Here is a 23,049-nt window from a genome sequence, read left to right as displayed (position 1 = left end):
ATCGCTTGAACCCAGGAGGCAGAGGTTGCAATGAGCTGAGATTGTGCCACTGCACTCCAGCCTGGGCAGCAGAGGGAGACTGTCTGAAAAAAAAAAAAAGTCATCTATGAAAAGTGGGAAGAGAAGTGGACTAGATAAAGGTAGTATAATTACTGGGAAGAATTAAGGTCCCACTTGAAGTCAAGAATATAAAGAGACAAGAAATTAGTTTGTCATTTCTCTTTAGCCATATTTAGTTGCATGGGTACAGAAGCAGTAATACAGAACTTACTTCTACTGCGATTGAGGTTTTGTCAAGTAAGTACCATTAAGCAAGAGAGGTTCAAGGAAATTCAAAGGGTATTCAAGAACATGTATTTTTAGCTTATATATTTTGCTTTTTATTATGATATTGTCAAATATACTTAATAGCAGAAAGAACAATATAATGAACCCCACAATTCTATCATCCAAGTCCAATAGTTTAAAATTTTGCAATCTTTTTTCATCTATTTCTCCACATGGTTTCTTTTCCTAGATAATTTCAAAGAAAATTCCAGACATCATATCAGTTCACCTATAAATACTTCCAGATGCATTTCTAATAAAGAAGGACTTTTAAGAACTATAACTACAATGCTATTATTACATAGTGAAATCAACAATGATTCCTTCATATTAACTAATTCTCAATCCATGTTCCAGTTTTGCAAAGGAATGATGATAACAACCAGTAATGAATTTAAGCCAGCTAAGAAAAGAAGAAACAAGGGTGATGGTGGAGTTAGGAATAGCAGAAAAGTAATTGGATCAATAGGTTGCAGGTCCTGCTGCTGGGAGTATTGATAGAGTCAGGAACTCACAGGTAGGGTGTTCGAAGGATAGGAGGTGATCCCACTTTCCTCTTTGCCCATTGTTTAGTCACATCAGTCTTCCAACCTGGGGGGTTGGAAGATTCTGTACAGATTTCTTCCCTTCAATCTCATCCATCTCACCTCCAGCACCTGATTTTCTCAGGAGAATGTGCAAACTAAATTAGATTCTCCTATTACAACTTTGGTGCATCTTTGGAACACTTGTAATCATAATTTTAAAACTATAAGAAAATTTATTTGACATCTAACTCCACCAAGATCTACAGCTCCTTTGCTCACGACTGTCATTGCCAGTGCCTAGAGACTATCAACAGGAGGTTTTTAGCTGGGCACGGTGGCTCATGCCTGCAATCCCAGCACTTTGGGAGGCTGAGGCAGGTGGATCACCTGAGGTCAGGAGTTTAAGACTAACCTGGCCCAACATGGTGAAATCCTATCCCTACTAAAAATACAAAAAAAAAAAAAAAAAAAAAAAAAAAAAAATTGCTGGGCGTGGTGGCACATGCCTGTAAGCCCAGCTATTCGGGAGGCTGACGTAGGAGAATTGCTTGAACCCAGGAGGCAGAGGTTGCAGTGAGCCGAAATCGCGCCATTGCACTGCAGCCTGGGCAACAAGAGCGAAACTCCGACTCAAAAAAAATAAATAGGATGCTTTCAATAAATGTTTGTTGAACGGAAGAAGGAGTATTAATAGTGTCAAATGCCACAGACTTCTAAATCCATCCATAACACAGTTTCAAACAAGGATTCTAAATTATTTGCTCTTAAGAGTGGGACACCATTTCCTTGCTTGTAAGAAGATGCAACTTAGTAGGGTCGTAAGAGTTATTTTATTTATTTATTTTTTTAAACGGAGTTTCCCTCTTGTCGCTCAGGCTGGAGTGCAGTGGTGCGATCTCCGCTCACTGCAACCTCCGTCTCCCGGGTTCAAGTGATTCTCCTACCCGTGTCTCCCTAGTAGCTGGGATTACAGGCGCCTGACAACACGTCCAGCTAATTTTTGCATTTTTAGTAGAGATGGGGTTTCACCATGTTGGCCAAGCTGGTCTTGAACTCCTGACCTCAGGTGATCCGCCCGCCTCGGCCTCCCAAACTGCTGGGATTAGGCATGAGCCACTGTGCCTGGCCGTATTAGTTAGTATTAGTTGAAAACCAAGTTAAGCCCCTCATCCCTGCTGAATTTGGACAGACCACGTTCTAAAAATCTCTTATCAACCTAAATATGCTAGTTGATAAAGGAAATGATTAATCAAGATTGTCCTAAACACTACAGTCCTCCTTAAGCTCGCTCTAAGGTTCTAAAACGACCAAAAAAGGCGTGGACCACGCGGTTAGACTCTCCCCGTCAGGCTGCCTCAAGAGGCGGATATTAACCTCCCAGGACGGAAGTTCCGGAGCCTTCAAAAGCTGGGGAAGCGACTCGGCAGCGGACCAACATGGCGGCGCCCAGTGAGGGACAGGCGTTTGCCGTAGGGGTTGAAAAGAATTGGGGTGCAGTTGTTCGCTCCCCAGAAGGGACCCCCCAGAAAATCCGGCAGCTGATAGATGAAGGGATTGCCCCGGAAGAGGGAGGCGTGGACGCGTGAGTTCACGAGTTAGCCCTGGGTCCGGCGTTGGAAGATTGGAGAAGGCTTGGGGAGGGGGTGGCGTGTCGCGTGGGGGGTTCCCCTCGGTCGGCGACTCGGGCAGTGGGAATGGCTTCTTCTTAGGGTCTGAAAGATACTCTGGTTACTGTTTGATCGGCTTTGATCTTCCCGTCGGGATGTACCGGATTCCCAACCGCAGCCGAAATTTTGTCATCGGACATTATTTTTGGAAGGAAAAAAAGAGGACCGTTAACTGAATGAGTTCACCTGACTTCTCTTAATTGGGAATTCTTAACCTTTTTTTGTGCCGTGGACCCCTTTGGTTCTCTGGAGAAGCTTATTAACTCTCGTAATATTTTTAAATGCTTGAAGTAAATTACATAGGATTATAAAGGAAACCAGTTAGATTGGAATGTAGTTATCAAGATAGTAAAAGGAAAAAGTCATGCAGTAACATTCTTTTTATTAAAGAGTTCATAATATCTAGTAGTATGTCTTGTCAACCATAAACGGTATTTGAAAACGTGCAACCACCATAATGTGGGAACATTATTTCCATTGATAACAAATTAACGGGTACTAATACTACTATGGTGTTTTTTACCTTCATTCATAATTGAAGAAAATGCTAAATCTTGTCATTTAAAGAGAAATAAATGTCATTTTTACCCATCCAAGTTTATGGATGCTGTGAATTTTTTTTGGGGGGGGGGGGAATTTTTTTTCCCACACCACCTTGAAGCTCTCTATGAATCTCTGAGAGTTTTAGAATAAGTTTATTTCTTTTGAGCTATAATCGTTGATGTAATCCTATTTTTATTAAAATAATGCTTGTCGCCTGGCGCGGTGGCTCACGCCTGTAATCCCAGCACTTTGAGGAGGCTGAGGCGGGCAGATCACGAGGTCAGGAGATTAAGACCATCCTGGCTAACACGGTGAAACCCCGTCTCTACTGAAAATACAAAAAATTAGCCGGGCGTGGTGGTTCGCACCTGTAGTCCCAGCTACTCGGGAGGCTGAGGCAGGAGAATTGCTTGAACCAGGGAGGCAGAGGTTGCGCCACTGCACTCCAACCTGGGCGACAGAGCGAGACTCTGTCTCTAAATAAATAAATAATAAATAAATAAATAAATAAATAAATAAATAAATAAATAAATGCTTGTCTTTCAGCAATTCCCCGAATTCCCCGAACACTGTTGAAATGCCTTCCACTGAGAATGAGAGAATTGCTTTGCTGAGTTTTTTTCCTCCCTGATTTTTTTTTCATGAAATCTCCTGAAGATCTTTACTTTGATTCGAATTTTCTGATTGGTTCTTTTTTTTTTTTTTTTTTTGGAAGGAGAGGGTATCAAAAGTCCCTCCAGGTAGAAATATCAAAATTGTTTTATCAGCTGCTAAGAGTCGAATTTCTGCCAGGCGCGGTGGCTCATGCCTGTAATCCCAGCACTTTGGGAGACTGAGGCAGGCAGATCACGAAGTCAGGAGTTTGAGACCAGCTTGACCAATGTGGTGAAACCCCGTCTGTGTAAAGACACAAAAAATTAGCCGGGCCCACGCCCAGTGGTGCGCACCTCTAATCCCAGCTACTTGGGAGGCTGAGGCAGGAGAATTGCTTGAACCTGGGAGGCGGAGGTTGCAGTGAGCTGAGATCGCACCATTGCATTCCAACCTGGGCGACAGAGCGAGACTCCGTCTCAAAAAAAAAAAAAAAAAAAAAAAAAAAAAAGTTGAGTTTCTGAAGAGATTCAGATTGTGTAATGCATACCTGAAGTCTTGAGTCTTATTTTCTGTTTACTAAAGTTATGCAAAATACTTGTGGAGAACAGTGAATGAGTGAGGAGAATAGTTTGCTAGGATTAGTGGAGCCCTGTAGAGGCAGAAATTGATTGAAGTTTAGATATGAGTAAACTGTAAAGAGTTTTGAATGCCAGACTGAAGATTTTGGATTTTATTTAGTAAGTATTATAAAACCATTGAAAATAATAACCTGAGGAATGACATGAGTAAAATGATTTTTAGGAAACTTAAAATCCAGCGTTGGTGTGATTTATGATACGATGTGTAGAGAAACTAGATAGAAAACATTTAAGCAGAGGGTACTGTGAAAGGTTTACCAACAGTTTTGCCACTTTATATTAGGAAGGACACGTCTGCCACTTCCCAGTCAGTTAATGGATCACCCCAAGCAGAACAACCTTCATTGGAATCTACAAGCAAAGAAGCCTTCTTTAGCAGAGTGGAAACATTTTCTATATCCTTTTTTAGTTCATGCGAATTGCACTTTCTGCCTGCTTCTAGAATTCCTCCAACGTATTATACTACTTCCTGTAATGTTTTAAACTTTAGAATCAAACCTTGGTAAGAAGTTATATAGGAAAGTCAGCATCCTAATGTGTTATCACTCAGAGGGACAGTTGAGGTTATCTGACCTTTTCTTTTTACAGAAGAAAAAACTAACAACCTGAGAAAAGAAGAAATAATAACTAATACTCATATATAGTATGTTTTTGTGTATATTATCACATTCAATCTTGACTTTAAACCTATGAAAATAAGCATTTTTATTATACTTGTTTTACAGAAGAGGAAACAGTTTGGGGCAGGTTATATGACTTGCCCAAGATGAACCTGTTAGCAAACGGCAGATCCAGGATTATAATCTAATGTTTTTTAGATTATTAGAGACTATACTGCTATAATGTCTCTTTCTAGATTTTCCTTTGTATATTAGCTACCTATTGCTGCATAACAAATTGCCCTAAAACTTAGTGATCTTGAAACAACAAACATTTTTTATTTCATAATTTCTGTGGATCAGGAATCCAGGCATGGATTAGCTGAGTCCTCTGACTCAGGGTGCACAGGCTGCAATTAAGATTGGTCAGGGCACTGTCATTTCAAGGCTTCACTAGGAAAATTGTCTCAAAAGAAAAATAAAAACGCCGGGTGCGGTGGCTCATGCATGTAATCCCAGCACTTTGGGAGGCCAAGGTGGGCGGATCACGAGGTCAGGAGATCGAGACCATGGTGAAACCCCGTCTCTACTAAAAATACAAAAAATTAGCCAGGCGCGGTGGCGGGCGCCTGTAGTCCCAGCTACTCAGGAGGCTGAGGCAGGAGAATGGCGTGAACCCGGGAGGCCGAGCTTGCAGTGAGCCAAGATCACGCCACTGCACTCCAGCCTGGGTGACAGAGCGAGACTCCGTCTCAAAAAAAAAAGAAAAGAAAAAAAAAGAAAACAAAATTAGCCAGGTGTGGTGGTGCTCACCTGTAATCTCAGCTACTTGGGAGTCTGAGGCAGGAGAATAGCTTGAACCTAGGAGGCAGAGTTTGCAGTGAGCCAAAATCGTGCCACTGCACTCCAGCCTTGGCAGCAGAGCAAGACTCCATCTCAAAAAAAAAAAAAAAAAAATAAGAAAGGGTCACTTCCAAACTCAGTCATTGGCACACTGTTGGCAGGATTCATTTACTTGTGTCTGTTGGACAGAGGGCTTCAGTTCTATACTGGCCATTGGCCAGAGATGCCCCTCCCCACTTGGTTCCTTGCTATGTGGGCCTCTCCAAAAGAAAGTTCACAACTTGGCAGCTGGCTTCCATCAGAGTGAGCAGGCCAAAGAACAAGATACAAGCCAGCCTCATTTTGTAATCTAATCTCGAAAGTGACATCTCATCATTTTTGTCATATTTTATGCATTAGAAGCAAGTCACTAGGCCAGCCCATACTCAAGAGGAGCAGATAACACAAGGGCATGAATCCTAGAAGGCAGGGATCATTGGAGCCACCTTAAAAGCTGCTCACATCACCTTGCTTTGAGAGAAGTCTGTAGTAGCTCCACCTGCTTTTTTTCCTGCAAGTTTGCACCCCCACCCGTGTGTGTGTGTGTGTGTGTGTGTGTGTGTGTGTGTGTGTGTGTGTAGACGGTCTTCCTGTGTTGCCCAGGCTGGTCTCGAACTCCTGGTCTCAAGCAGTTAAGCTGCCACAGCCTCCCAGAGGGTTGGGATTACAGGCCTGAACCGCCAAACCTGGCCCTGAATTTCTATCTTATAAACTATTAACAAGGTCTTGACCTAGGAATCAAAAATTAACAAAATTTCAGAATTTAAGACCATGAAGTAAGCCAAATCACACACCTTTTTTTAATCCAGAAACTAATACTGGCTAGTCGTGGTGGCTTATGCCTGTAATCCTAGCACTTTGGGAGGCCAGAGTGGGCGGATCACCTGAGGTCAGGAGTTTGAGAGCAACCTGGCCAATATGGTGAAACCCCGCCTCTACTAAAAACACAAAATTAGGCCAGGCGTGGTGGCTCACGTCTGTAATCCGAGCACTTTGGGAGGCTGAGGCAGGTGGATCATGAGGTCAAGAGTTTGAGACCAACCTGGCCAACATGGTGAAACCCCGTCTCTACTAAAAATACAAAAATTAGCTGGGCATTGCGTGTAGTCCCAGCTACTCAGGAGGCTGAGGCAGGAGAATTGCTTGAGCCTGGGAGGCGGAGGTTGCAGTGAGCCGAGATGACACCACTGCACTGCAGCCTGAGCAGCAGAGAACACTCTGTCTCAAAAAAAACTTATACTGGAATATTACCCAAATGAAAAAGCAAGCACGTACCAGCTATCACATTGCATGTTTCAGGAAGAGACATTAAGTGTCATGTCATAAGTTTATTTACAAACATACCTCATGTGCTATATGCCTGAGATCAAGAATTTGATCCATTGTTTTGTTTCCTTTTTTTCTTCAACTTTTTTTTTTTTTTGAGACAGAGTTTCATTCTGTCATCTAGGCTGGAGTACAGTGGTGCCATCTCGGCTCACTGCAACCTCCTCCTCCTGAGTTTAAGCAATTGTCCTGCCTCGGCTCCCAAGTAGCTGGGATTACAGGCGTCCACTACCATGCCTAGCTAATTTTTTGTATTTTAGTAGAGGCGGGGTTTCACTGTGTTGCCCAGGCTGGTCTCGAACTTTGAAGCCCAGGCAATCCGCCTGCCTTGGCCTCCCAAAGTGCCAAGATTACAGACATGAGCCACCATGCCAGGCCTTTTTTTCTTCAACTTTTATTTTCAGTTCCGGGGTACATGTGTAGGATGTACAGGTTTGTTACATAGGTAAACGTGTGCCATGGTGGTTTACTCACAGATCAATCCATCGCCTAGATATTAAGCCCAGCATCTGTTAGCTGTTCTTCCTGATGCTTTCCCTCCCCCGACTCCCACCTCCAACGGGCCCCAGTGTATGTCCTTCTCCCCACGTGTTCATGTGTTCTTATCAGTCAGCTCCCAGTTATAAGTGAGAACATGTGTTTGGTTTTCTGTTTCTGTGTCAGTTTGCTGAGGATAATGGCTTCCAGCTCCATCCACGTCCCTGCAAAGGACAAGATCTCATTCCTTTTATGGCTGCGTAGTATCAAAGAGATTGTGAGCTCAAACATCCATCTTAAGCAGTTGATGTCTTTTTTTTTTTTTTTTTTTTTTTTGAGATGGAGTCTCACTCTGTCACTCAGGCTGGAGCGTACTAGTGCGATCTTGGCTCTCTGCAACCTCTGTGGTTCAAGTGATTCTCCTGCCCCAGCCTCCCAAGTAGCTGGGATATAGGCTCCCACCACCACGCCCAGCTAGTTTTTGTATTTTTATTTTCACTGTGTTGGCCAGGCTGGTCTCAAACTCCTGAAGTCAGGTGATCCACCCGCCCCAGCTTCCCAAAGTGCTGGGATTACAGGCATGAGCCACTGCACCTGGCCCAGTTGATGTCTTATAAAGAAAAGTGCAGCAAATCAGATCCAAAGTACAAGTCATCATAATTAGTAATTGCCACTTGTTTTCCACTGAAAATGGCAAATTCTTCTCTGGGCTGTCATTTTGGCACCTATAGACCATAGACGTTGTGAAGCTGAGGATACTGTATCCCAACATGGCCATCATGGTACTGATGGGTAGCTCTGTGAAAGGAGCAGAGACTGAAGGCAGAAGAAATGTGGTACCACACCAAGTACTCCACTTTTCACTACTTTATTCCCTGTGTGCAAGGCCAGAAAGACTTGGTAGTTTTTTACGTGATTCTTAAAAATTTTTAAATTACAGACTTACAGAAAGGTTGCAGAGGTTACAAAGAACCTTTTTTCCCTGAGCTTTTTGAAAGTAAGCCACCAAAGTGATGTCTTACTACTCCCAAATATTTCCTACAAACAAGGACTTTGTCCTATATAACCAGAATGCAACCATCAAAATCAGAAAATTGACATTGATAGGTTACTACCCTCTAATCCTCAGACCCCAGCTTTTTCATCAGTTGTACTAATAACATTCTTTATAGTTGAAAGATCCAGTTGAGAATCACACAGTACATTTAGTTGTCATGTTGCTTTATTCTCCTTTATTCTGGAACGTTTCCTCTGTTTTTTCTTGAATTTCATGATCTTGATACTTTTGAAGATTACAGAACAGTTATGGTATAGAGTGTACGTCAGGGACATTTGTTTGATGTTTCTTTGTGATTAGATTCAGGTTATGCAGGATTGTCGTGAAGCAGTGCTGCATTCTCATTGCATCCTGTCAGGTGACACATGATTTCCATTTATCGCTTTATGGTGATGATCACTTTGATCACTTGATTAAGGGAGTATCTGGCATTTCTGTTGTAAAATAACTCTCTCCTCCTTTGTAAATAAAAAGTACTTTGTGGGGAGTTTCTTTGAAACTATGTAAATATCCCATTCCTTATCAAACTTTATGTAACTGATTTATTTGTAGCAATGTGGACTCATGATTTTCTTTGTTATTCAATGGGTTATAATTCATTACTATCATTATATATTTTGATACTCCATTTGTTCCTTATTTAGTCAGTGACATCGCCCTCAGGTTGGCTTTTGTGGCCTTTTGACATGTCCCATAACCCATGACCTCTTTATTGCTTTCAGGAACAAGTTGTTCTTGGCTTATCTTGTATTTTTCTTGCCCCATCCCTGGAATCAGCCAATTCTACAAGGATCCTTGGCGGTTTTTCAGTGGAGAATGTTATTTAAAAGCTAAGATCTGAACTGAGTGTGGTGGTACACCTGTAATCCCAGCACTTTGGGTGGCCCAGGCGGGAGAGTTGCTTGAGCCCAGGAGAGACCAGCTTGGGCAACATAGCAAGATCCTGTCTCTATATAAATGAATGAATGAATGAATGCCAAGATCTGGGTGCAGGGAGAACTGATAGCTACTGGGATGCCACTGTTCTCAGGCCCTGTCAGAGGAAAAAGCTAGAGAATATATATGTTTATATACACACACACACACACACACAGAGACACACGCTGACATGTATACACACATCTAAATTTACATCCATTTTTCTCTATATTTTAAAAAACAATGAGTTCCCGCTGACATCTCCAATATCACAGGATTCATTCTAGTTTTCTGCTTTTCCCTATTTTTCCCTCCCATATTCAGCACTGTGAAACATAATTTCTGTTATCCTCAATGTATTTACTACTTTGATCAATCCCCTATATGCGCTTCACTTAATCTCCCATTTCTGCCATGCTGCCATCCTTTCTTGCATGAATCTCTCGTCACCCCATTTAGGCCTTCGCACTCCACACTTGGCTGCCCGCAAGTGAATGCCTGGTACATACCATTTTGGTTCTGACACCCTGGGCTGAGCCACCTCTTCGCAGCCTCCTGGGTCGGACATCTTCCTTGTTCACCATCTAATGGCTTTAAGACTAAATTGCTCAGGAAAGGGAAGGTATTTTAACCATCCTTCTACCATTGTTTCTTGCATTAAGTCTTGATTTTGATACAATATTTAGATCCATTTCCTTTTTGTTCATTGGCTATAAATTGATCACCATTTTGGATATAATGATTATTTAACCATTACTTGTATTCTAGATAATCATGGCTCCTTTAATATTTGTATCTAAATTTTGTTTTCCAGTCTTCATTCTTCCTTTGCTGATGTTGGAATGTTTTTCAAATTCCTATATCCCTTTATAAAAATGTAGAACTTTGCTGCATCTTCTTTCATATTTTATCCTTTTTTTACTGTGCTTTGTAAAATAAGAGCTCTTCAGGTAAAATTTTTTGTTTTGAGACAGAATCTTGCTAGGAACTCTCACTGCAACCTCCACCTCCCAAGTTCAAGTGAGTCTCCTGCCTCAGCCTCCCCAATAGCTGGGATTACAGGTACATACTACCACACCCAGCTGATTTTTGTATTTTTAGTAGAGATGTTGGCCAGGCTGGTCTCAAACTCCTGACCTCAAGTGATCCGCCCATCTCAGCCTCCCAAAGTGCTGGGGCCACCACACCCGGCCCAGGTAGATTATTAAAAACTGAGGCTGGGCAGGTGGCTCACACTTGTAATCCCAGCACTGTGGAAGGCTGAGGAGGACCAGCCTGGCCAACATGGCAAAACCCCTTCTCTATTAAAATTACAAAAATTAGCAGGGCATGGTGGCGCATGCCTGTAATCCCAGGTACTCGGTAGGCTGAGGCAGGAAAATCGGTTGAAACCAGGAGGCAGAGGTTGCAGTGAGCCGAGATTGTGCCATTGCATTCCAGCCTGGGCGACAGAGCAAGACTCCATCTCAAAAAACAAAACAAAACAAACAAACAAACAAAACTGAGCATTTAATATTAAGGAGTAATAAATGTTTTAGGATACCTTTCCAAATACATACTTAACAGATGCTTTTAGCTATGTAAAACACATTCTCACACATCCCCATTGATACTAGCAATCAAAATTTGGAGGGATAATTTTATTGCCTTTATTCTTTGGAAAGTAAAAATGGATGGGGTACAGTAGGAGAGCATAGGTGAGTAGCAGAAAATATTTCTGTGTATTTGACTTTGACCATCTCTTATTGTTTAGGCATATCCCAGTACTTTCACTAGTGTCTTTAAGTTCCTAGTATTTCAGATTCAGTGAAAATTAACGGATGCTATATTCTACCAGAGAACCAATAATAAACATTTTTTTTTTTTTTTTTTGGAAACAGGGTCTCATTGTGTTGCCCAGGCTAGAGGGCAGTGGTGTGACCGTATCCTACTGTGGCCTTGATCTCCTGGACTCAAGCCATCCTCCTCCCTCAGCCTCTCAATTAGCTAAGACTATAGGTGTGCACCACCACATCCTGCTAATTTTTTTATTTTCCGTAGAGATGAGGTGTCGCTGTGTTGCCCAGGCTGGTCCTCAACTCCTGAGCTCAAGCGATCCTTCCGTTTCAGCCTCCCAATGTGCTGAGATTATAGGCATGTACCACTGTGCTTGGACAATAAACATTTTAAACACCTAAAATACATAGTACTTCTTCAAGAATAAGTTAATAACTTTTCCCTCCCACTTATTACTTAAATGACCTTCATCATTCTGTGAAGTATGGGCCTGTGCATTAAAAATAGTTTTTACCACTTTTCTCATTGCCTTTCTCCTTAATGTTTATTCCTATATACATTAAGAATGAGTTGGGCTGGGCGCAGTGGCTCACGCCTGTAATCCCAGTACTTTGGGAGGCCGAGGTGGGTGGATCGCGAGGTCACAAGTTCAAGACCAGCCTGGCCAAGATGATGAAACCCCATCTCCACTAAAAATACAAAAATTAGCTGGGTGCAGTGGCAGATGCCTGTAATTCCAGCTACTCGGGAGGCTGAGGCAGGAGAATCGCTTGAACCCGGGAAGTGGAGGTTGCAGTGAGCCGAGACTGTGCCAGTTCAATCCAGCCAGGATGACAGAGCGAGACTCCATCTCAAAAAAAAAAAAAGAATGAGTTAAGATTATAATTTATGACTTATTCGTTTTAATATACTTGCAGTGTTCACCTGTGATTCCAGCACTTTGGGAGGCCAAGGTGGGCGGATCACCTGAGGTCAGGAGTTCAAGACCAGCCTGAGGAACATGGTGAAACCCCATCTCTACCAAAAAATACAAAAATTAATTGGGTGTGGTGGCGTGCACTGTGGTCCCAGCTACTTGGGAGGCTGAGGTGGGAGAATTGCTTGAACCTGAGAGGGTGAGGTTGTAGTGAGCTGAGATTGTGCCACTGCACTCCAGCCTGGGTGACAGAGTGAAATCTTTTCTCAAAAAAAAAAAAAAAGTACATATATGTATATACACACACACACACGTATATATACACACGTGTATATATACGTGTATATATACGTATACGTATACACACACACATTTATATATATATTTGCAGTGTCGTTTTTCTTAACATGGATACTCTTTGAAATGGGCAGGTAAGCCCCCCGAGCTGTCTCCACTCGTCTGTGCAAAATATGGCTGGGTCACAGTTGAATGTGATATGCTCAAGTGCTCTAGCTGTCAAGCTTTTCTCTGTGCCAGTTTACAACCAGCTTTTGACTTTGACAGATGTAAGTATAAGGTACAAATTACATTTTTCTCCACACTCAAATATGTATGATTCTGGTTTTCTGGGGTGGGGAAAAGGTCATTTTAGTTTGATCAAAAAATGCATACTTCAATCTTTTTTTTTTAATCTTTTTTTTTGAGATGGAGTCTTGCTTGTTGCCCAGGCTGAGTGAGATACAATAGTGCAATTATAACTCACTGCAGCCTCAACCTCCTGGGCTCAAGCGATCCTTCCACCTCAGCCTCCCAAGTAGCTAGGACTATAGGCGCAGTGCCACTACACCTGGCTAATTTCTGTGTTTTTTGTAGAGGTAAGGTTTTACCATGTTGCCCAGGCTAGTCTTGAACTCCTGAGCTCAAGTGATCTGCCCACCTTGGCCTCCTAAAGTGCAGGGATTACATGGGTAAGACATAGTGCCTGGCCAGTCTTTTTTTTTATTTTTTATTTTTTTTGAGATGGAGTCCAGCTGTGTTGCCCAGCCGGGAGTGTAGTGGTGCGATCTCAGCTCACTGCAAGCTCCACCTCCTGGGTTCACACCATTCTCCTGCCTCAGCCTCCCGAGTAACTGGGACTACAGGTGCCTGCTACCATGCCTGGATACTTTTTTGTATTTTTAGTAGAGACGGGGTTTCGCCATGTTGGCCAGAATGGTCTCTATCTCCTGACCTCGTGATCTGCCCACCTCGGCCTCCCAAAGTGCTGGGATTATAGGCACTATAGGCACGAGCCACTGCACCTGGCCTTTTTTTTTTTTTTTTTTTTTTTTTAAACTAAGCTAGCTACTGCAGCATGGACTTGACTTAATGTAATCTAGGTAACAGCAGCATGTTTACTTTATTATTCCAAAATGTATACTTCTAGACAAAGAGTGACAAAGGACTTTTATGAAGGATCACACTTTGGAATGTTCTGCTTTATAAGATACATGGGGGCTGGGCGCGGTGACTCACACCTGTAATCCCAGCACTTTGGGAGGCTGAAGTGGGTGGATCACATAAGGTTGGGAGTTTGAGACCAGCCTGGCCAACGTGGTGAAACCCCATTTCTGCTAAAAATACAAAACACTACTCAGGTGACTGAGGCAGGAGCATTGCTTGAGCCTGGGAGATGGAGGCTGCCATGAGCCGAGATTGCACCACTGCACTCAAGCCTGGGTGACAGAGCAAGACTGTCTCAAAAAAATAAAAAATAAAAATAAGATACATGGTATCTCCTTTGTTGATCTTTAGGATCTCAATTTAGAACCTGTTTTGTAGAAAATATTAAGATTATGTAATTGATAATTTTTCACATTTTAAAAATCTCTTATTTGTATTTTTAGTTAAATCTCTGCTCTTAGAGGCCATTCATTGGATTCTGAATCTATATAGTGTTTTCTAAGGTGTTGCTGTTTATGTGGATTTCAGATAAGCAACGATGTGCTGAGCTGAAGAAAGCCTTGTGTACTGCCCATGAGAAGTTCTGTTTCTGGCCAGACAGCCCATCTCCAGGTACTTATTTTTGAGAACTCCTGTTCACCATTTTCCTTCGTCATTGCATGTCTAATATTGTCTATTTGTTGGTGAAAACCTAGTCTTTGAAGTTTCTTTTTGTCCTCTCCTTTTCTTTTTTTTTTTTTTGAGATGGAGTTTCACTCTTGTTGCCCAGACTAGAGTACAGTGGTGCGATCTTGGCTCACTGCAAACTCCGCCTCCTGCATTCAAGTGATTCTCCTGCCTCAGCCTCCAGAGTTGCTGGGATTACAGGCGTGTGCCACCATGCCCAGCTGATTTTGTATTTTTAGTAGAGATGATGTTTCGCCATGTTGGTCACTCTGGTCTCGAACTCTTGACCTCAGATGATCCGTCCATCTTGGCCTCCCAAAGTGCTGGGATTATAGGGGTGATCCACTGCGCCGGCCTCTTTTTCTCCTTTTCTATTTGCATTTTTCCAGAAAAATTTATATTTACTTGTGTTATTACTTACCTTCATTAAGTGCATTTGACATGCATAAGGCTTTAGACATATGTATGCATTATCCCATTTAATCCTTACTGAGGCCCTGGGAGGTAGATGATTATCAACTCGGTTCTTTTTGTTTGTTTGTTTTTGTTTGTTTGTTTGTTTGTTTTTTGAGACAGAGCCTCGCTCTTTTGCCCAGGCTGGAGTGAGGTGGCACGATCTCAGCTCACTGCAACCTCCACCTCCCAGGTTCAAGCAATTCTCCTGCCTCAGCCCCCCGAGTAGCTGGGATTACAGGTGCGTGCCACCACACCCTGCTAATTTAAAAAATTTTTTGTAGAGGTGGGGTTTCACCATGTTGGCTAGGCTGGTCTCAAACTCCTGACCTGAAGTGATCTGCCCACCTCGGCCTTCCAAACTGCTGGGATTACAGGCATCAGCCACTGTGTCCGACCACAACCCAGTTCATTTAGGTGAGGAAACTAAGAATCAAAGGTCTTAAAACCAACTAGAAGAAGCTATAACTAAGTTTAATCTGATTTCAAACCCTCTGCTCTTCCCACCACACCAAGAAACACCATATTCTACCTAGGCTTCCTGTAGAGGGAGTACTAATAGCAATCATGGTGGAAGTTCATTTGCTAAAGAAGACTCACGGGACCCCAAGTGAGAGTGATCACAAATCTGCAGTTTATTACAGTAAAACGGTACACTATCACAACAGCATTGAAGTAAGGATGTCATCACAGCCACAGGCTGCCTGTCTGGGGAGGCCAGGTCCACCCTTCTATTTCCTGTCTACATAAAGGCCATAAGAGAACATACTCACCCTTGAATCAGGAACTACTGATGTGTGCACAGAAAACTTTGGAATAAGCCCAAAATGTAATCTCAACTGGGTTTTTAAAAATATTTTGTTCATCGGCCAGGCACAGTGGCTCCCAACCATAATCCTAACACTGGGAGGCCAAGACAGGAGGATCACTTGAGTTCAGGAGTTTGAGACCAGCCTGAGCAATAAATGCAGTAAGACCTCATTTCTATTAAAAATAAAAATTAAAAAATATTTTGTTAATCATGTAGGCATATTCTTGCTAAGTAAACAGCTTCAAAGCAGAGCCCTCTGGTGGGGAATCTAAGCGCAAGTATAAAAAATTATTTAGACCCATAGTTAAAAAGCAACACTATCCATCTGTATATTTCATGCCTTGACCAGGAATCAGTGCCATATAGGTATATTTTTTATTTCAGTAGGATGGCAGGCTAATTCTAGGGTCACTGATAGCTGGGAATATTCCATGATTTATCACTAAAAGGAAAAAATAGATTGAAAATAACCAGAGATTCCCCTCTACCTTTGATCAGTGAAAGGGTGGTAGAAAAGGGATTATTAAATGAAATTGTTAAAGTGAAGATGATTGTATAATAAGGATTTCCTGCTGTTGAAATCGGTAGGATTTACTAGTTATTTAACTGTATTGTATAACAAAACTTGGTCCTATGAGGATTTGAATCCATCCTTGTCTAGTGTACTCAGTCCAAGTTTGTTTTTGTTTTTTGTCTTTTTTCTTGAGACGGAGTCTTGCTGTGTCACCGAGACTGGAGTGCTGCAATGACTCAGTCTAGGCTCACTCCGCTTCCTGGGTTCAAGCAATTCTCCTGCCTCAGTCTCCCGAGTAGCTGGGACTACAGGCACGTGCCACCACACCCGGCTAATTTTTGTATTTTTAGTAGAGATGGGGTTTCACCATGTTGGCCAGGCTGGTCTCGAACTCCTGACCTGAAGTGATCCACTTGCCTTGGCCTCCAACAGTGCTGGGATTATAGGCGTGAGCCCCCGTGCCCGGCATCTAAGTTTTTAAGGTCTGCCCGGGGCTCTATTGGTGGTTCCCAACTCTTGTCACTATACATTCTGCTTTCCTGATCTCATTCGTAATTCAGCTACCACCTCGGAGACCTCTAATTCCTATCCAGATCTCTCTTTTGAGCTTGACTCATATTTTCATCTACCTTCTAAACATTTCCACTTAATATTATAGGTACCTGGAACTCAATGTGTATAAAACTGAACTCTTCCTCTTATACCTAAAACTTTCTCCATCTTGGCAAATAGCCACTGACCTCCCATCCAGTTGTCCTAGCCAGAAACCTGAAAGTCACTTTAGATGCTCTTCTTTTTTTTTTTTTTTTTTTTTTTGAGGCGGAGTCTTGCTCTGTCGCCCAGGCTGGAGTGCAGTGGCACTATCTCGGCTCACTGCAAGCTCCGCCTCCTGGGTTCACGCCATTCTCCTGCCTCAGCCTCCCGAGTAGCTGGGACTACAGGCACCTGCCACCAGGCCCGGCTAATTTTTTTGTATTTTTAGTAGAGATGGGGTTTCACCGTGTTAGCCAGGATGGTCTCGATCTCCTGACCTCGTGATCCACCCACCTCGGCCTCCCAAAGTGCTGGGATTACAGGCTTGAGCCACCGCGCCCGGCTAGATGCTCTTCTCTATCGTCACCCACTTTGACCTATCCATTCTACCTCCTAAATGGATCTTAGATACGACCTTTCAATTATACGATCCCTTGGTTTGGTTCTTTAACATTCAAAGGACATTTGTGTAGATAGAAGAACACAATTATTTTCACTTTATGCTTAAATTTATTAAGCAAAACTACTAATTTTGAAGGTAATTTTTTTCTAACATTTACCAATAATTATAAACTAAATTAAATTTCTTTAAACAGTTTATTTTATTTTATTTTATTTTATTTTATGTTATTTTGAGACGGAGTCTCGCTCTGTCGCCCAGGTAAAGTGCAGTGGCACAATCTTGGCTCACTGCAACCATCGCTTCCTGGGTTCAAGCAGTTCTCCTGCCTCAGCCTTCTGAGTAGCTGGGATTACAGGTGCCCACCACCACACCTGGCTGATTTTTCCCTCCTGAGTTCAAGCGATTCTCCTGCCTCAACCTCCCAAAGTGTTATTTTTAGTAGTGATGAGGTTTCACCATGTTGGCCAGGTTGTCTTGAACTCCTGACCTCAGGTGATCCACCTGCCTCTGCCTCCCAAAGTGCTGGGGTTACAGGCATGAGCCACTGCACCCGGCCTTACCTTGACTTTTAAAGCCAACTTTGTTCTTTCTCCAGCTTTTCCCTCAGATTGCACATTCATACAGAGTCAACAAGTGTCCCAAAGAAAAACCCCTGAATTGTGAAAAAAAACCAGACATATTTCTCTCCGGAAAAATCAAAGCTAGAGTGTTTAGCTATGAAAATGTCTCTCCCACCTAGGCTCAGATCAGATAGCTTCACTGTTGTGGCTCAGAAAGGGGCAGACTCCTTCCTTCCAAATCACCCCGTCACAGAACACCTGTTGCTAAGTAGCAAGCCAGAGGGTTAGACTGGATGCCCCGTAAGAGGAGACTTCGAAGTGTTGAGACCTTCAAGTATAGCCTGTGAAGGAAAATCTTAATCTGTGGGTGACAAAATAAGTGCTTCAGGACCACTTACTCCAAACCTACATTCTGCAATACAGTCCAAGAAAAAAGGCAAAGTGGTAAGGCGTGATGGCTCACGCCTGTGGTCTCAGCAGTCTGGAAGGCCGAGGCGGGAGGACCACAAGGTCAGGAATTCGAGACCAGCCTGGCCAATATGGTGAAACCCCGTTTCTACTAAAAATACAAAAAAAAGTTAGCCGAGCGTGGTGGCGCATGCCTGTAATCCCAGCTACTCGGGAAGCTGAGGCAGGAGAATTGCTTGAACCCAGGTAGCAGAGGTTGCAGTCAGCCGAGATCCCGCCACTGCACTCCAGCCTGGGCAACAGAGTGAGGCTCCATCTCAAAAAAAAAAAAAAAAAAAGGAAAAAGGCAAAGTATCTGTCCATCTCAAAGCCCTGGGCCCCATGACACTTAGCACAGTTGTCCCGACCAGATGGAAATGCTTTCCATGGCATACCTTCTCCCTGTCTCCCGGGTTAGGCACAATGCTCCCAAGGCTCTCTCAGTCATCAACACTCTCACGCTTTCTTTAAGAATTTCAAACAATGATACTGGTTTAATTCTTCTTTTGGCATCTAGGTAAGAATGTTCTTTCCCTATAATGTTTACTATGTTCTGGTCTAGTTTCAAAAAGCATGAACAGCCATGCGTGGTGGCTCATGCCTATAATCCCAACACTCTGGGAGACGGAGGTAGGAAGGGCACTTGAGCCCAGGAGTTTGAGACCTGCCTGGGTAACATAGTAAAACCCAGTTGCTAAAACAAAACAAAACAAAAGTATAAACACACTGAAATTAAAACAGAAAATATTAAGAATAAAAGATGATGTAGAGCCAAAAACCACAGATGAGGCAGTCAACAACGTGACTTAAACACACCCCGCCACCTTATCCTTCCTGGAGATACCCTGAGGAAGCCACAGGTTGCCACTGCAAGGCTGCTTCAAGATTACATGTCATTTTGGCCTAACAGTTATTTGAAACAGCAACCTAATCCAACACCAAGCTGGACCGTTCTCTCCAAAAGAATCCTAACTGTCTTCTGCAATGGGATTTCTGTGCAGGTCAGCCCCAAACTCTGGGAAAGTGGTGCTGTGCTGGGACCAGGGTTCTCCCAAAGAGCCGAGTGTTGTTTGGAGATTAATACTGAAAGGTGCGCTTTCTAAATATCATCAAGAATCTGCTGTAGCTCCTCATCTTTAAACCACCCTGCTAGGCTTGGGATTAGGGCCTTGGACTCCTCAGCAGTCTCTAGGCAAAAGTTGGTCAAGCAAGGCCAACCTAAACATATGAAGCTTTTCCGGGAGCAGTAAGCTATGAACACTGGCAGTGGTCTCTCTGTTTTTGAAATGCGCTGTGTGAAGTTAAACGTTTGCATAGGGACCTTTGAGAGTTTCTGTTCATCCTCTTTACTCTTGTTCTATTGCTTTTGATGCTCCAGAAGCGTATGAACTTCTGAATTTAGAAGTGTCTCAGCTGTCTCAAACTCTGGGAAGGATGAGCTGTGAGGTGTCCTCCCCTAAACCACCGGCCTGCGGATCACTGTTGCCGGCTGTCATCACTGCCTCGCACACCACCACCTAGACCACTAGAGGTGGAAGCATGGAGCCCACAGCCTACATTTTCATACTGTTTAAGCCATTTAGTTACTTATTCTGTTTCCTGTCTTCCTTCTCCATCCCTTCTCTTTTCCTCCTCCCTCCTTTTCTTTTTTCCTCTTCTTTCCCCATCCCTGCCAAAGCTTCCTGCATTCCAGCCTGGACAATAGAGTGAGACTCTGTCTCAGAAAAAAAAAAAAAAAAAGCAAATTTAGCTTAGCCCAGGCTGGAGTACAGTGGCACGATCTCGGCTCACTGCAACCTCTGCCTCCCAGGTTCAGGTGATCCCCTTGCCTCAGCCCCCCAGTAGCTGGGATTACAGGCATACGCCACCATCCCCAGCTTATTTTTGCATTTTTAGTACAGACAGGTTTTGTCATGTTGGCTAGGTTGGTCTCAAACTCCTGACCTCAGGTGATCCACCTGCCTCGGCCTCCCAAAGTGCTGGGATTGGCTGGGCGCAGTGGCTCATGCCTGTAATCCTAGCACTAGGGGATGCTGAGGTAGGAGAATCGCTTGAACACTGCACTCCAGCCTGGACGACACAGTGAGACTCCATTTAAAAAAAAAAAAAAAGTGCTGGTACATTTGGGGAATGCTGAATAGTTTCACAGGGCTCACTGCAACCTCTGCCTCCCAGGTTCAGGTGAGAAACTACGAGATTTTTTGAAGAAGGAAGCCACTTCACTAGGCTGTTTTTGTTTTTTGTTTTTTGTTTTTTGCTTTTTTTTGAGATAGGGTCTCACTCTGTTGCCCAGACTTGAGTGCAGTGGCTCGATCTCAGCTTACCACAACCTCTGCCTCCCTGGCTCAAGCGATTCTCCTGCCTCAGCACCCCTGAGTACCTGGGATTACAGGTGCACGCCTCTACCGCCTGGCTAAGTTTTGCATTTTTAGTGGAGACAGGGTTTCACCATGTTAGCCAGGCTGGTCTTGAACTCCTGACCTCAAAGTATCCACCCTCCTCAACCTCCCAAAGTGCTGGCAAAGTGCTAGGATTACAAGCGTGAGCCACCACACCTGGCTTCTAGGCTGAATTTGAAAGACCAACAACAGTGGTAAAAGCAAAAAGCCAAAGGATGGTACATTTGGAGAATGCTGAATAGTTTCACAGGGCTGGCTCACAGTGTCCCTGTGGGGAGAATAGAGAAGACTAAAGTGTAGACAGTGGCCAAACCATGATTTTATTAAATGTATGTGATGAGAAGCTATGAGATTTTTTGAAGAAGGAAGAGGTGTTATAGATAGCATGAACTAGGGTAGAGTACAAACTGTAAGGGGTAAGTCTCAAGGCAAAGAACTAAACTTAGAAGACATAAAAGGACTTAAAGTAATAACCCCAGCCAGGCATGGAGTCTCACGCCTGTAATCCCAGTGTTTTGCAGGCTGACGTGGGAGGATCACTTGCGGCCTAGAGTTTGGGACCAGGCTGGGCACCCTGTCTCTACAAAGAAAACAATCTTTAAAATTAGCCAGGTGTGGTGGCATACCCCTGTCATCCTAAGCTACTCGTGAGATTGAGGCAGGAGGATCCCTTTAACCCAGGAATTCGAAGTTACAGTGAGCTATAATCGTGTCACTGCCCTCCAGCCTGCATGACAGAGCAAGACCCTGTCTCTTAAAAAAAAAGAAAAAAAAAGGGAAATGAAAGAAAAACAGGATAGAATAATAATATGCAGCATTAAATTGGGAAAATAAATATAAACTCAAGATGTTAGAAATCTAGCAGTGATGGCTGCATGGATGTACACGTCAAAACTTACCCAACTATATACCTAAATATGTGCAATTTATGTCAATTAGACCTCAGTAAGGCTGTTTAAAAAAATATCTTTTACAGTTTTGTTATTAGAAGGGGCCCAAATGCAGTAACAGCAGCACTTCTGCCCACACTTCTTTGCATTGTTAGCAACCAGATTTTGGTCCCTCATTTTAGTCTAGTATGATTAAAAGGATCAGGCTCTTTGGAGAGTTGCTGATTCCATGTCTTGGGGCAAGGACAATAAATCAACTTGGATCAGAATATCCTGTTGTTGCTAGAAAGCAAGAAAGCTTTCAAGAATGCTACAGACAGGCCAGGCGTGGTGGCTCATGCCTGTAATCCCAACACTTTGGGAGGCCGAGGCAGGCAGATCACGAGGTCAGGAGTTTGAGACCATCCTGGCTAACACGGTGAAACCCCATCTCTACTACAAATACAAAAAACTAGCCTGGTGTGGTGGTGGGCACCTGTAGTCCAATCTACTCAGGAGGCTGAGGCAAGAGAATTGCTTGAACCCGGGAGGCAGAGGTTGCAGTGAGCCGAGATCGTGCCACTGCACTCCAGCCTGGGTGACAGAGCAAGACTCCATCTCGGAAAAAAAAAAAAACGAATGCTACAGACAATGCTAAAAGAATAGAATAGCCAGCCTAAAGGAGATCCACTACCCCACTTATGTATATCTGAAACTCAAATAAGAAAATAATCATTACAATTTAAAATGCAGCCAGGCGTGGTGGCTCATGCCTGTAGTCCCAGCAGTTTCGGAGGCTGAAGTGGGCAGATGGCTTAAGTCCAGGAGTTCAAGACCAGCCTGGACAATATAGTAAAAAGAGAGACCCCAATATAATAATATGCTCTGTCATGCAGGCTGGAGGGCAGTGACACAATATAAAAAAAGAGACCCCATCTCTACAAAAAATACAAAAAATTAGCTGGGGATGGTTATGCATACCTGTGGTCCCAGCTACTCAGGAGGGTGAGGTGGCAAGATCGCGTAAGCCTGGGAGCTTAAGGCTGTGGTAAGCCATGATTGCACCACTGCATTGCAGCAAAGGAAAAAGATGGGGTCTCACTCTGTTGCCCAGACTGACCTTGAACTCTTGGGCTCAAGTGATACTTCTGCCTAAGTCTCCAGAGTAGCTGGGCTTACAAGTGCCACCTGGCTAATAATAATTAATTTTTAAAATTGATTTTAGTAAGCAGGAGAGCACTGACATATTTGTAAGTATTATTTCTTCTATCAGGTAGTCCATCCCTCCCTCTCTCCCTCCCTCCCTCCTTCCTCCTTCCCTTCCTTCCCTTTCTTCCCTTCTTTCCCTTACTTCCCTTCCTTCCCTTCTTACTTTTCCTTCCCTTCCTTCCATTCCCTCCCTCCCTTCCCTCCCTTCCCTCCCTTGCGTCCCTTTCTCCCTTACCCCCTTTTCCCCTTCCCCCTTCCCCTCCCTCCCTGCCTCC

The 23,049-nt window shown here is 43.4% G+C and overlaps 1 protein-coding gene and 1 pseudogene across 2 annotated transcripts in view; one reads left to right on the top strand and one right to left on the bottom strand.

Annotated features, from left to right (window-relative positions):
* Positions 1–2,269: 2,269 nt before the first annotated feature.
* ZC3HC1 (zinc finger C3HC-type containing 1) overlaps positions 2,270–23,049 on the top strand; it is a 34,616-nt gene continuing 13,836 nt past the window's right edge. The window contains exons 1-4 of one of the 2 annotated variants that reach the window (XM_007982901.3): positions 2,270–2,436; positions 4,580–4,691; positions 12,663–12,813; positions 14,219–14,302. In XM_007982901.3, coding sequence (XP_007981092.3) covers positions 2,291–2,436; positions 4,580–4,691; positions 12,663–12,813; positions 14,219–14,302 — 493 coding nt within the window. In that variant the 5' untranslated portion in view covers positions 2,270–2,290. The remainder of the gene's footprint in view (positions 2,437–4,579; positions 4,692–12,662; positions 12,814–14,218; positions 14,303–23,049) is intronic. The other variant, XM_073009335.1, reaches the window with a different exon arrangement.
* Positions 19,279–19,909, bottom strand: LOC103226888 (DNA-directed RNA polymerase II subunit RPB4 pseudogene; annotated as a pseudogene).

The sequence above is a fragment of the Chlorocebus sabaeus genome, chromosome 21 (assembly GCF_047675955.1).
Source record: "Chlorocebus sabaeus isolate Y175 chromosome 21, mChlSab1.0.hap1, whole genome shotgun sequence".
NCBI classification, from domain to species: Eukaryota; Metazoa; Chordata; class Mammalia; order Primates; family Cercopithecidae; genus Chlorocebus; species Chlorocebus sabaeus.
Note: the sequence above shows the minus strand (reverse complement) of the source record. Positions and strands in the feature narration are given on the sequence as shown.